This window comes from Sinocyclocheilus grahami, unplaced genomic scaffold (assembly GCF_001515645.1).
Source record: "Sinocyclocheilus grahami isolate Dianchi unplaced genomic scaffold, SAMN03320097.WGS_v1.1 scaffold286.1, whole genome shotgun sequence".
NCBI lineage: Eukaryota > Metazoa > Chordata > Actinopteri > Cypriniformes > Cyprinidae > Sinocyclocheilus > Sinocyclocheilus grahami.
This window is the reverse complement of record NW_015505465.1, coordinates 376,846-391,168: the sequence shown is the minus strand read 5'-3', so window position 1 is coordinate 391,168 and position 14,323 is coordinate 376,846. Positions and strand designations below refer to the sequence as shown.

General features: G+C 35.9%; 1 protein-coding gene across 1 annotated transcript in view; it reads right to left on the bottom strand.

The window, feature by feature from the left end:
• LOC107600572 (O-acetyl-ADP-ribose deacetylase MACROD2-like) overlaps nt 1–14,323 on the bottom strand; it is a 607,387-nt gene that overhangs the window by 380,436 nt on the left and 212,628 nt on the right. The window contains exon 5 of the mRNA XM_016292504.1: nt 8,645–8,761. Within this exon, the coding sequence (XP_016147990.1) occupies nt 8,645–8,761 (117 nt within the window). The remainder of the gene's footprint in view (nt 1–8,644; nt 8,762–14,323) is intronic.

Sequence of the window (14,323 nt, the reverse complement as noted above, 5' to 3'; positions counted from 1 at the left end):
ATTCTGTGCTTACTTGATCTAATATTTTATGCTTTTTAAAATGTTGTAGATTTAAGTATCAAATGAGAATCGCTAAAATTAATGCATATATTTTGAGACAAAGGTCTTCTTTATGATTTTCAGTTTTGTTTAAGTTAATTAAAGCAACAGTTTTTAAATAACTAAAGAATATGTAAAAGTATGGTATTTGGGGTAAAAAGCACCCCTGCTGTTTGGGCTAAAGGCGCACAGTAATTAACATGATAATTAATAGATGGCTGACTTTTCCATTTGTTGACATGGCATGGTTAGATTCAGATGGTAAATATCATATATTATGTTGGGTGTCCATATTAGAGATAATCACCATGTTTAGAATGAAACCATATTATGTAAAAACATGATATTAATCATATAATATAATAAAATATTATTTGTTGTTACTACTGTAAATATATATTCAATTATTATTGGATCTCCTTCAATACTTTCAGAATCTTTACTTATTAAAATTATTTTGTTTCTGTATTTTAAAATATATATTTTTTATATTAACATTTTAATGACAGTATATTCATTGAACAAAAATTAATTATTTTATTTATTTTTTAAATAAGCAGAAAATTAAAACATTATTTTAGCTGAAGTATTTGTATCAATACCGTGAGCCTTTTACCCCGTGTGTGGAGTAAAAGGCCCCCCTTGCCACCTCATACATTTAAAAGATTTTTAAACAAAATAAACAACTTGAATGATTTATTTTCACACTAAATCTGTTGCTCCATTAATGTTCAATACAATGTATAGGTTTTTTCTGCAATTATACATTTTAGGCGTAGTGAATAGCAATTTTTTTCTTAAGGTGGGCCTTTAGCCCTGTTGTACCCTATATACTGTATATTTCTGATTGATCATAGCAGATGCGGAAAAGCATTATAATCGGGCATATATTGAAATGTGCAAGTAGACGTACGTTTTTGCTCACTAGTAAACAATCAGATTTCACCTTGAACACCGAGTGAATACCTTTTGACAGGAAAAAAAGATTTGATGTAAGAGAGTAAACTGCAGTGCTCCTACAGGAACATGAGTGTGTGGCTTAATGTTAGCCGATACATCTAAGTCAGAGATGTGTCCTTGGTCAAACGCTGAACTCTTGCTACAGCTACACAAACAAACCAAACGGTGCTTTGTTTTCTTGAAAATGAAAACGGGGAGAGGGAAAAACATATCTGCAAACACAAAAATGGATCTGCTGTTGTGTGATGGTTCAGTAATTCATAACAATGCTTCATCTAATGTTTCCGTCTGTTGATTAGCCAGAGTATTTATGACCGCATTCCCAAAGTGTTTTGAAGTGATATTCAAGCACCATCAACCGTTGCATTAATATTTGATATTTTTGCAAATGATCTTTGTCCTTTATTTTAATGTGTCGAGAGACAAAAGGTTGTTTTAGGGATATGATTAATATAAAAGTACAGAAGGATTTTGTTAAAACGGAAATTTATGCAGAAACTCTAGACAATAAACATGCACTTCATAAAAAGCACTGTATAAACCTTTTACTCTGTGTTCAATTTTTAAAGGATTATTTCTGGTTAAATACATGTTTTGTGGAATAATTTTAATTGTGGAATGGAATGGACCCACTCATTTTTTTTTTAAAGTACAAATGTACAACATGTTACAACATTTTAACAATATGAAAAAAATATATATGAAAAAAAAACACATTAACGTTTTCTGTTATATCCAATTTTACAACTTATAAGAAAATTCCATGAACACTAAAATACAAAAACAACTGTAAAATTATGATTAAACAGCTCAAATAATGCATATTCAATAACAGTTGCATAACCCTAATAAAATGATCATGAAAGTTCACATGTTGGTCAAATAAATAAATAAATAGTGGTAATCTGGAATAATGCTGTCGATTAAACTTAACTTGCACTAAACTCGGAATATTGCTTTAAGAAAAACAAAATTAATTCCATAAATTCCGCATGCTTTATCATATCGGGCATATATTGAAATGTGCAAGTAGACGTACGTTTTTGCTCACTAGTAAACAATCAGATTTCACCTTGAACACCGAGTGAATACCTTTTGACAGGAAAAAAAGATTTGATGTAAGAGAGTAAACTGCAGTGCTCCTACAGGAACATGAGTGTGTGGCTTAATGTTAGCCGATACATCTAAGTCAGAGATGTGTCCTTGGTCAAACGCTGAACTCTTGCTACAGCTACACAAACAAACCAAACGGTGCTTTGTTTTCTTGAAAATGAAAACGGGGAGAGGGAAAAACATATCTGCAAACACAAAAATGGATCTGCTGTTGTGTGATGGTTCAGTAATTCATAACAATGCTTCATCTAATGTTTCCGTCTGTTGATTAGCCAGAGTATTTATGACCGCATTCCCAAAGTGTTTTGAAGTGATATTCAAGCACCATCAACCGTTGCATTAATATTTGATATTTTTGCAAATGATCTTTGTCCTTTATTTTAATGTGTCGAGAGACAAAAGGTTGTTTTAGGGATATGATTAATATAAAAGTACAGAAGGATTTTGTTAAAACGGAAATTTATGCAGAAACTCTAGACAATAAACATGCACTGTATAAACCTTTTACTCTGTGTTCAATTTTTAAAGGATTATTTCTGGTTAAATACATGTTTTGTGGAATAATTTTAATTGTGGAATGGAATGGACCCACTCATTTTTTTTTTAAAGTACAAATGTACAACATGTTACAACATTTTAACAATATGAAAAAAATATATATGAAAAAAAAAAACATAACGTTTTCTGTTATATCCAATTTTACAACTTGTAAGAAAATTCCATGAACACTAAAATACTAAAACAACTGTAAAATTATGATTAAACAGCTCAAATAATGCATATTCAATAACAGTTGCATAACCCTAATAAAATGATCATGAAAGTTCACATGTTGGTCAAATAAATAAATAAATAGTGGTAATCTGGAATAATGCTGTCGATTAAACTTAACTTGCACTAAACTCGGAATATTGCTTTAAGAAAAACAAAATTAATTCCATAAATTCCGCATGCTTTATCATACAGCTGGCCTCTGAATATAACACATTACAGTAAGTTACTAAATAATAAAATTTTTCAAGCGTGCACCCTTTAGTAAGAAATGATTTACTGAATGGGACTAACCCTCAAAAAAGGCTATTGTCCTAAATAAATCACTGGCTTCATTGTCAGATTGAGGTAACACACGCAGTTTTATTTAGTGCCTTTTTCCGCTATGGTGGGAAGGATAATTACTGTCATTTATTAATAATCCCAGGGCCAGTCTTCAGTAATGTGTGCCACATGTGACAGCCTGATCCTACAAGTGTCCCATTTGCCTCTGAGATACACTAGTCTTGGTTCTATCTAAGCCAAAAAAAAAAAAAGTGAGAACGCATGGGAAAAAAGGAAAAGAAAGAGGTCTGTTGATCACTAATAGTGCCCAATTTTCTTGTCTTTGGCAAGAGAGAATCAAATGATGGGAACAGCAATCCAAAAGGGCACTTTTTTAGATGTCATGTCCCATCGGCTTCAAGTAAAGTATGCGTATGAGAAAAAGAGCCAGGCTAGCTGGGTTTTAGCTCATTACTTACAGGCACTTTCCTGAGGCTGATAGTGGGTTGTTTCTTCTTGGCGCTCAGAGTCTCTGTCCAAACACAAGGAAGCATTTTATCCCTTAGGCTTTGTTTTTCCTCCCCTCTCTTTTGCGTTTAATTTCGACATTAGCTAAGGCAATATAATTTGCCATCCGGTGACCTTGACAGATTGTAGCAGGGACGCAGGCCAGCGCTGATGCCTTTGAGGAATGAGCCACTGGGCTACCTAACCAATCAGAGCCCATTGTGTATTTCTGAGGGAGGGGCTTCATAAAAGCAGGAAATGAATAGCGCGTTCAGTGGAGATGGGACAGAGAGGTGTGGAATAAAGATAAATTATGTCTTTTATCAGCCATTACTGCAGTCTTCAGTGTCACATGATCCTTCAGAAATCTTTCTAATATGCTGATTTATTATCAGTGCTGGAAAGTGTTGTGCTGCTTCATGGTTTTTTTTTGGAAACTGTGATACTTTTTTCTGGATTCTTTTATGAATAAAAAGCTAAAAAGAACAGCATTTATTTAAATTTAAAATCTTTTCTAACAATATGAGTCTTTATCACTTTTTATCCATTTAACACATCTTTGCTGAATAAAAGTATTCATTCCTTTCAAAAAAATAAAAAAAATTACTGACTCCAAACTTTTGAACAGTAGTGTATATTGTAACACAAGATTTCCATTTCGAATAAATGCTGTTTTTTGTTTTTTTCATAAAAGAATCCTGAAAAAAGTATCACAGGTTCCAAAAAACATGAAGCAGCACAACTGTTTCCAACATTGATAATAAATCAGCATATTAGAATGATTTTTGAAGGATCATGTGACACTGACGACTGGAGTAATGATGCGTGATAATACATGTAAATATTTTCAAAATATATGCTGTATGTGCGTGTCTTTATATATACACATAATAAATATACACAGAACACACACATATATTATGTAAACAAAAACTTTTATTTCAGATGCAATTAATCGCGATTAATCGTTTGACAGCACTAATATATATATATATATAGTGGGACCTGTAAAAATGTTGTCAGTAAAAGTAACCATTTCACCAGGCCAGCAGAAAAAAAGAAATATATATCTTATTGGTGAGACCTGTCATGGGCTACATGCTTGTTTATGCAAGAGCAAAAATAATAGCAAAAAGATGCTAATAAACTAGGATGAGTTTCTTCGGTGGCGTCTGCTCCACATCACCAAAGACTTTAGCGCCTCGGTCTATGAGGCAGTCTCAGGTCAACTGAAACTAGAGGAAGGAATGCAGGAAGGAAGCAAAGAAAAGGGAAAGAGCGAGATAAAGTGGCCTTGCACACTGTAAAATCTCTGTTCTCGTCAATTCCAGAGGGAAGAGAGAAGCCCGCAGGTAAGACTCCAGAAAAGGTCGAGGTAGAAGAGAGGGAAACACTTTCGGAGAGCAGATTGGAGGGAAAAGGCGCTCGTGTTCTGGCAAATTATGGAAGCATAAAAAGCCCATGCTGGCAATATTTGACTATGCCAAGATATAAAAGGTAAAAGGACCATCTGTGCCATTTGCATCCCGCTCTCCCTGGTTGTCTCTGTGGTGCAGCAGAGTAAACCATTTCGCAGCAGATGCTGATGGAACGCAAACATACAAGTTAGTGATGCTAAGAGAGCTTGTGTGTCCAATCGGAACGAGCCTCAGAGATGATAAAGATGCATTATAATGTGATGCAAGTTGCAAATATAACCATGGCAACTGTCCCAGCCTGTTTTGTCTATGCAGTGTTGTTTGTGGTGAGTGGTGAGTGGTGAGCTTCCTTCCTCCGCTACCGTGAAGACCATGCCATAATGAAGCTGTTTTTCAAGACTTGAATGCATTAAGTCAACTCATCTGAAGCATAGGGATTAGAAGAATCGGTTCATCAATGCATTGCGATTCTCTCAAATGATTAATGATCCACAAATTCATGAAATTATTATTAAATCTGTTTCTTGAAATGATTAACCAGATAAAATATTACGAATACAAAGATGGTGTGCAACATTACAGAAAGTCAAAGACGTACCGTAATCACTGTTGCTAAAAACCTGAGAAGCATCAAGAATCATTTTACAATCAGATTCAGGCTCACGGAATCAAAACAGAATCAAATCATGAGGAACCTAAAGATTTTCAACCCAAATAGGCAATGGTCCTTGTTATTTTCTGTTTTTGGCTCTGGTTTGACACATTTACAGTGACTGACTTCTCATTTTGACATCAAAAGCTAAACATCAGTATTTTACTGCAACTGTAGATGTCATTTAATATTAATAAAATATTGAGCCCAGAGTGTCTTCTAATGTTCTAATAATTTTATAAAAATGTAGCCTAGTCAATTTAGTAAATTTTAGCTGATTTTCCTGGGCCTGTTTTGGTATTTAAAAAATGGCTCATAATTGATTCTAGGGACATTTTTGTTTCTTTTGAGCACTAAACAAGTTTGGTACTGTGTTGGGTCACCACTTGACGTCCAATATAAAATCTTTGTCCTGGAGCAAAACCAGCTGAGTACCACTAGCATACAATTAATTATGCTAATCTGGTAACAACTTCACTTGGCGACACAGCGTGACTTATTTGTAAAGCATGATTTCTATAAACTACAAACAAAGCAGTGAAATAGACTTTCATTGAATGAAGGCGCTCAACAACATATTCTGACATGATAAAAAGAAAATAAATAAAATAAAAACACAGACAGTCTCAGAATGGGTGTGTGGGTGGAAATTAGTCACAGAAGAGTAAATGCTCAACACAAGAAAACCAAACGATGGGTAGAGTATACAGAGAGAGAGAGAGAGAGAGAGAGGGAGGGAGAAAGAGAGAAGCGAGGGAAAGCTCGAAGACTTCCAGTAGATGTCGGCTTTGACAGAGAAATAATGAAGTGACATGATGCTGATGCAGAAAGAGACAAAATGCAGCTTACTCGTTTGATGTTTTTAGGGCTGATGAATCTCCTTAGGGCTGAAGAGGAGACATACAGTATGTTCCTCTCGCCGAGATTCTGCCTTTCCACTAATGAATCACATCATCCAGCCATAGAGGATTCAATACGCCTATAAAAAGCTTTAGCTCAGGCATCACTGTCTGAAAGATTGCTTCAAGGTTGCTGGATGCGGTTACATCCAATTCAATTGTTTCAGCTCAGAAGTGACATAACATTAAATCAAGGACAGTCGAGAAAGCCACAGAGCTTCTCATTTAGTAAATATCAGGTTCTTGTTAGAAAAGACAGGTAGCAGAACACAAAACATGTAACAATGTTTGCAAGATACTTGAGCTGCTCCGCATTTCAATGACAGGAAAATCAAATACAGAATAGAAAAAAAAGCGTAGGTTTGATCGTACAGTTTTAAGAAAGCTAGAGGAAGCAAAAAGGAATTGAACATACTACAAAAGTAGGCCTAAACCAATTTTACAATTTGTAATGGTTAAAGAAATCAGACTAGTGCACGTTCACATGCAAAAACTATTGCATTTCAATGACAGGAAAATCAAATACAGAATAGAAAAAAAAGCTTAGGTTTGATCGTACAGTTTTAAGAAAGCTAGAGGAAGCAAAAAGGAATTGAACATACTACAAAAGTAGGCCTAAACCAATTTTACAATTTGTAATGGTTAAAGAAATCAGACTAGTGCACGTTCACATGCAAAAACTATTTTTTTTAAAACAGCGGCGATAAAAGAATGCAAGAATATAACCCTAAGGAGGTTAGTTGGTCTCCTATCATGGCTTAGCTTGCTAGATTTGTTTGTTTTGCTAGTTTTAGACCAGTTTTGGGCACTAGTCGGCTGGTAAGGCTGGAAAACCAGCTGGCTGACCATCTAAACGAGGTAAACAAGGCTGCGAGACCAACTAAATCAACTAGAACCAGAAAACTATGTCATTTAAGAGCACTAGTCAGCTGGTAAGGCTGGGAGACAAAGTAACTTAACTAAGACCAGCAAACAACATAATTCAAGAGCACTAGTCAGCTGGTAAGGCTGGGAGCTGGATAACCAACTAAAACAGCATAACCAGGCTGGAAGACAAGGTAACTTAACTAAAACCAGCAAACTATTACATTCAAGAGCACTAGTCAGCTGGTGAGGCTGGGATACAAGTTGGTCAGCCAACTAAACCAGCTTAACTGAGCTGGGAGACTAGCTAAATTGGTTAAAACCAGTAAACCCCATCATTTAAGAGCACTACCCAGCTGGTAAGACCGGGAGACCAGCTGGTTGACCAACTAAACCAACTGACTATCCACATAGTTGCCTGAATACAAGTTTGATGAGGCTGGGAGACTAGCTAAACCATCCTAAACCAGCTAAGACCTGCAAATCACCATCCAATGGGGTTTAGTAGAGCAATGACCTTGTTTACCTACATCAGACCACCTCAGGAGAAGCCCATAGATTAGAGTCCGTTAATGTTTTAAGCACATCTTCACCACAGCAGGCGGACAGCACGACACAAGACACCCTCTCGCATTCTAAATCCCGTGACGCCGCCTAGAAGCAACGCAGTCTTCCAGCCGCTACCAGCGTGACGCTCATCATCACTCACATGAGTCAGAGAATGCCATAAGCTAATGGAATAAATCAAGGATGAAATATCAATCAAATTACAAACTAATAGTTCCCTTAATGTCTTTGTTGGAGTACAGATGGCCCCTTCAGCCAGCCAAGCACACCACAGCAAGTCATCATGATAATCAGCGCACTAATAATACCACTCCATTAATCACACATACGCGCTCGAACTGCATCGCTGCAAACAACGGGTGCTCTGCCGCAGGAACATCACAAAGTTGAAGCATGGTAACACTCACTCATTACATTGGTAATTAACTTTTCTCTAGAATCATGCTTATTGTTTAACAAAACTGCAAGGTAAGATATCCGATGAGGGGGTGTTTGTGAGCGCTGCTGTTACCTGGGCTTCTGCATACAGTGGTCTTCATTTCATGCAACATAATAAAATAAAAAAATAAGGGCAACATGCTAATACTTACATTTAGCGGGGAGGTCGTAGCCGCAGGTGATCTTGGCTTTTCCAGTTTCACAGCCATTTAACGAGTGGCACTCTTCATACAGAAGATGACCCGCGGCTCTGTGTATGCAGCCATCCACTGAAAGAGAGAAACAACACTGATGTGACAACAGAAATGTTTGTTGCAATATTAAAGGTTTTTTCCAGCTGAAATAAAAATGCTGCCATTTATTCATCATCATGTTGTTCCAAAACCACAAAAGTAGAACTGTCACGCACAACAACAGTTCATAGCCTGTGACAAGGTCTGTCTATGCCCAATAACGGGAAAAAATAGTGAGGAAAAAATATTATATTCCTTAAAAATTCTCCTTTTGTGCTCCACAGAAGAAAAAGGCATTCAGGTTTGGAACACAATGAGGAAATTATCATTTCAATTCTGTGCTGAGCTATTCTTACAAGCTAATGTTTTTAAACAGGACTGAATTCATATAGGCAACAACAAAATAAAAGAGCCCTTGTGGAAGGAGGAGTCATGACCCTTTATCTACTGATACTAAAAAAGTGCTAAACCACTTCATATCCCTGACCACTGTTGATTTGTATAAAATCAATGTCTTTTGTCTTAAAGCTTTGGTTTGGTGTGTTGTTTTGCTCTCCCTTGTTTGTCCCCACCTCCCGATGTTTTAATTTCACATGGGTAAACCCAGGATGCATTTGACTGATGGTACAGCTTACATGAGTAGGCAGAGAAGCAGAAATCCAAATGGTTTCCCTCCCTCTAAAAGCCCATGACCCATTATCAATCACAGAGAAATATCATAAAGGTACAGTCATAAGAAAAATAAATAAATCTGCATAACATGTAAGCAGAAATACACGAACAAATGCAGAGCTCCTGTACTCTACTCTCAAGAAGATCACTATAAAGAGAACATGAAATGAAAACTGACCCCATTTACAGTATGTACACATGTCATTCTTAAGAAAAAAAAATGGTTTTCATAATATTTCATCAAAATGTAATAACTTTTTCAATATCTGAAATGCATTATCTGTTCTGCTAATGTAACCAAGGATGACGTTGGAAAAACACTTTGACCAATTATAGCACAGTCTACATTTCACGAGTCGACCAATCAAATCTAGCCTGGTCTTACATTTTATAGTTAGATAGATAGATACATACATACATACAGTATATAATACTTAGGTTTGGGGGGAGGGGGATTTAATTAATTTTGGCACATAACTTTCCAGGTAGTATGGACATTAATAATATGTCAAATCATATGTATTTCAAATCATATGACAACATAACAAAAATGTTAACCACTTGGGATCTGTCACATATTCAGGATAAGAACAAACTATTTTCTGCATAAACATCTACTTAAATAATATTTCACACAAAATGTCACATTATTGACATTAAATGCGTTCAAAAAGGTGTTTATGTTGACTTTGAAAAAATGAAGACAAATCATTCCTTCTTCAGAACCTGTGATTGAACGCCCCAGCCAACAGGTCGTGATACATGTGACCTAAATGTATGTTTTAGCTGCTGCCACTGATCTGGTTTGCGCAGAGATGAACAGCATGTCATAAAGGAGATCCGTCTCAGTACGCTAATGACACAAGCAGATGAGAGGCAATAAAGATGACAGACAGCCCGCTGTTACAGAAGAGAGGATGAGCTCGAGCTAAATTTCATGATCGACCTGATCCATTCACTCATTTATTGTGCAATGATGTTGTAAATGAGTGTGAACAGCTTTGGCAAAAAACAAAGCCCCATTTTCCTTGCTCTTGTTCCTTGTCAGAAACTCCACCCTAGTTGACAAAAACTACATACAGATTATTTCGTCACAATTTTCTTTAGGAGACACCAGCTGGAGGGGAGATTTTTCCACCATGATCAATCATCTTTAATGGTCGACAGCAAGTCGACAGATACAGATTCTGAAGGCTTTTGAGAAAGCACTCAGTTCGAAAAGATGAAGACAGTGACGGAGCTTGCAATGAGAGAATCGGTTGCTCAGACAGCCTGACAATTACCGCATCAAACACCATCAGAACGCAATGGACATGTTGACAGAGTTGTGTAGGCGTACTTCTTTACATGCTGCTGTTATGTGAAGATTGTATGTTTCTTTAATACATACAGTACAGTTGCTGAAAAATCAGCATCGATCACATGGAGGGATCACTCAAGTTCAACAATGTTCATTTTATATAACAGCTCAATAAAAAATAAGTTAATATTGAGAAACTTACATTTTAGAAATTGCTTACAGTACTTCTGTTCTGTCAATGAAAATAATTCCAAAGAATGCCAAGAAGGCCGGAAGTGATGCAAAATCTCGCTGGATGAAAGATAAGATGAAATGAAATTTAAAATCTCGCTGGATGGACAGGAAAAAATTAAACAGACAGTGAAAAAGACAACTAGCGAAGATTTTGCAAGACGTCCAGCCATAGCTGTATCCCTTTTAGCCACAATCCTTGTTTTGTTCCTGAATGAATCAGTGAACAATTCAATGCTTCACTCATAAAGATGGACATTAATGAATTATAATTTTTAAAGAAATCGATTCAGTGAAGAATTCAATGACACAGGTGTTTTCTTCATGAATGAATTAGCGTTTTGAACAAAACAGTGCAGGGAATGGCTAACTGACTTGCTCAAAAAGTCTATTGGCGCCACCTACTGGTGTTACGATGTAACCTACATAAAGAATGACTGACAATACTTAATTCGCAGACTTGACAGTCAAAGTTACACTGCTATATATCAGCACTTTCAGCTAATCAAATTCGTGGACCATAACCAACTATTGTATAATTTTGAACACTTTATAAACCAATGTCTACAATACAGCAGGCCCATGTAAACAAAGTCCATTACGCATAAAGCCTCTTGCTCGGCAAACAGCATTGCCGTAAAAACAGCATATTTTGCTGCATGTAAAGTACATTATTACAGCTCTTATGCATTAGCATTAAAAGTCAGTTGGCTGTGAATCACACCACTCGTGAATACGCCTGGTCAAGCACACCACAGCCTTTGAGAGATGAGTGGTATAGGAAGTGGAGCATGTTATTGCAGATTGCAAGCACGGTTAAAAGGCAATAAATTATTGTAGTATGTTGAATAGGTAATCAACATGCATGTGTGAATGTTTGGGCTTCAGCAGGAAGGAAGCATTTACGCAGGAAATAAACCCTCGGTAATGTCAATCTGTTTGTAGAAGCGCATGAAGATGTGTTTACTCAAAAGTAATAATTAATAACGCTTCGCAAAATGCTTGTTTTTCATTAAGGGCCGTTAAAAGCAAAGCTCATGCTGTTACGGTTCATCCCACTTGCTTACTGATCCTAGTCCTCAAGCAACCCACTGACGAGGTTGATTTAAATGAACAGTATTTCATATATAACACATTAATATTATTTTATATAACGGGTTATACATTTGTAATCTCTAACTTTTGCTTTATCATGTTTATGGAAATTTCCCAGCCTAGAAATATGTTGCACTAATACACCTTTGTACATCATAACATCAAGTTTACATGCATTCCCAACAACCCAAACATACACATGGACTAACCATGACCTAGAGGTGAGCACTAGCATAATGTCTCCTTAAAATAATGTCAGAGTTCTATTTGTACATAGCTGTTGAGCAAAATCTGAAGCTGGAGGCCAAGGATCGGATGGAGATCAGGAGATACAAGTCAATCGGCACACTATCAAAATCAAGATTTCCTTACCTCTTCACAGCCTGTCAAAGCCCATTATTATTTGACCTGATGCTGCTGGTGAACACATCAAATGTTTTTGAGCTTTTGTGAAGCCTTCTCTCCTATATCTGATTATTTGATGCGTATGCAGCTCTCATATCACTGCCCTCAGCATGTCTCAGGCTGGTCAGAAAAACATCATAAATGCTGATTTATTCTGTATCCTCACAATCCCACGCCAAGCATGTACCATACTGGCCTGATAGCTTTCATCTGTGCTCGAATCAGCCTAAAAAAGTGTTTTTACTTATTTTGTGTTTATCACTGACAAGGCCAGTGACACAGTTGAGTGGTTTCTTGTAGAAATATGTAGATTTCTAGAGACCATCATGGTTAACGCAGACACATCAATTTCAACAATGCAAAAATGCATGTTGCATTGTAAAATCAGCAACTTTGTAGGGAACACTGTAAAATGGATTATAGGCATGGCAGATTTAGATGATCAGTGTTCATTTCGTTGACGAATAATTTTCATCATAATTGTCGTCAACAACATTTTTTTCACCGACGATAACGAACTAAAACTCTTTTTGAATGACAAAAACTATGACGTAAATCTATTGACATTTTAGTCAACGAATAAAAACGAGACGAAAATGTTACAGAGGGACGATTTGGGATGAGATTCATTCAGAACGAATCTGCTGCGTGGCTCTGAGGTTATGCATACATATGAACCGGCGGGACATAAGCTAAAATACATTTGCTGCACGTCGCATAAAACGTTCAATCTGGTTCGGTCTGGTTTTCTGAGCGCAGACACTGTACACACAAACCGCGTCTCACAGCGCGCGAGTACTCTTTCGCGTTGCATGAACGGAGAATTACACACAAAATTATGTCGAATTGTCCGTTTTGACATAATTAGCCTATATAACTATTGGTATTTCATTAAAAGGTAGACCATGTTCTTTTTCTTTGTGAGAAGTGGTTTTATTTAATTTTAACAAAGGCATTTTGTGTGTCACAACAGTTAAATCAGTGTCTATCATGATAAAACCTTAATATCAAACCTATATAATGAGTTTGGAAATTTTTGAGAAATGCTTAATAAACGCATTACACTGTAATAAAACTCATTAGATTGTAGCCGACTAAATTTACTGTAGATTTAGGCGACTAAAATCTTATGATATTTAGTCGACTAAAACTAAAAACAATTCAGATGACTAAAATATGACTAAAACTAAATGGCATTTTAGTCAAAAGACTATGACTAAAACTAAATCAAAATTTGCTGTCAAAATTAACACTGTAGATGATGAATGTACTGCATATAGACAGGGATGACTTCAGACTAAAAACCTATGCCTATGTCTGTGTGTGTGTGCCTGAGTTTTCAATAAATAAAAAAAACAGCTACTAAAAGCACTGCAAAGTAAAATAAACATGCTACCAAGTTTTGGGGTCAGTAAGCAAGAAAAGTTGGATGCATTAAATTGATCAAAAGTGTCAAAGAATTGTAGAAGATTTTCACAATTTTTTCAACAAATGCTGTTCTTTTGAACTTTCTATTTAACAAAGAAATCTGAAAATAAATGTATCAAGGTTTCCACAAAAACATTAAGCAGCACAACTGTTTAACAGTTAAATTAACATGAGAATGATTTCTAAAGGATCATGTGACCCTAAAGACTGGAGTAATTCAGCTTTGACATCACAGGAATAAATTACATTTTAAAATATATCTTAAAATATAATATTAACTTATAATATTTCATTATTAAAAAAAACAGTAGGATATGATAACTTTGCTGTGCCCTAGCTGTTTTTATATTAAAAGCACAATAAAATTACATCAATTTTGGAAATAACAGTGATGGAAATGTTTAAAGAATTTTTTCATGGTCCTGTTTTAGTTTTTTTTTTGTTTGTTTGTTTTTTGTGTTTTTTTT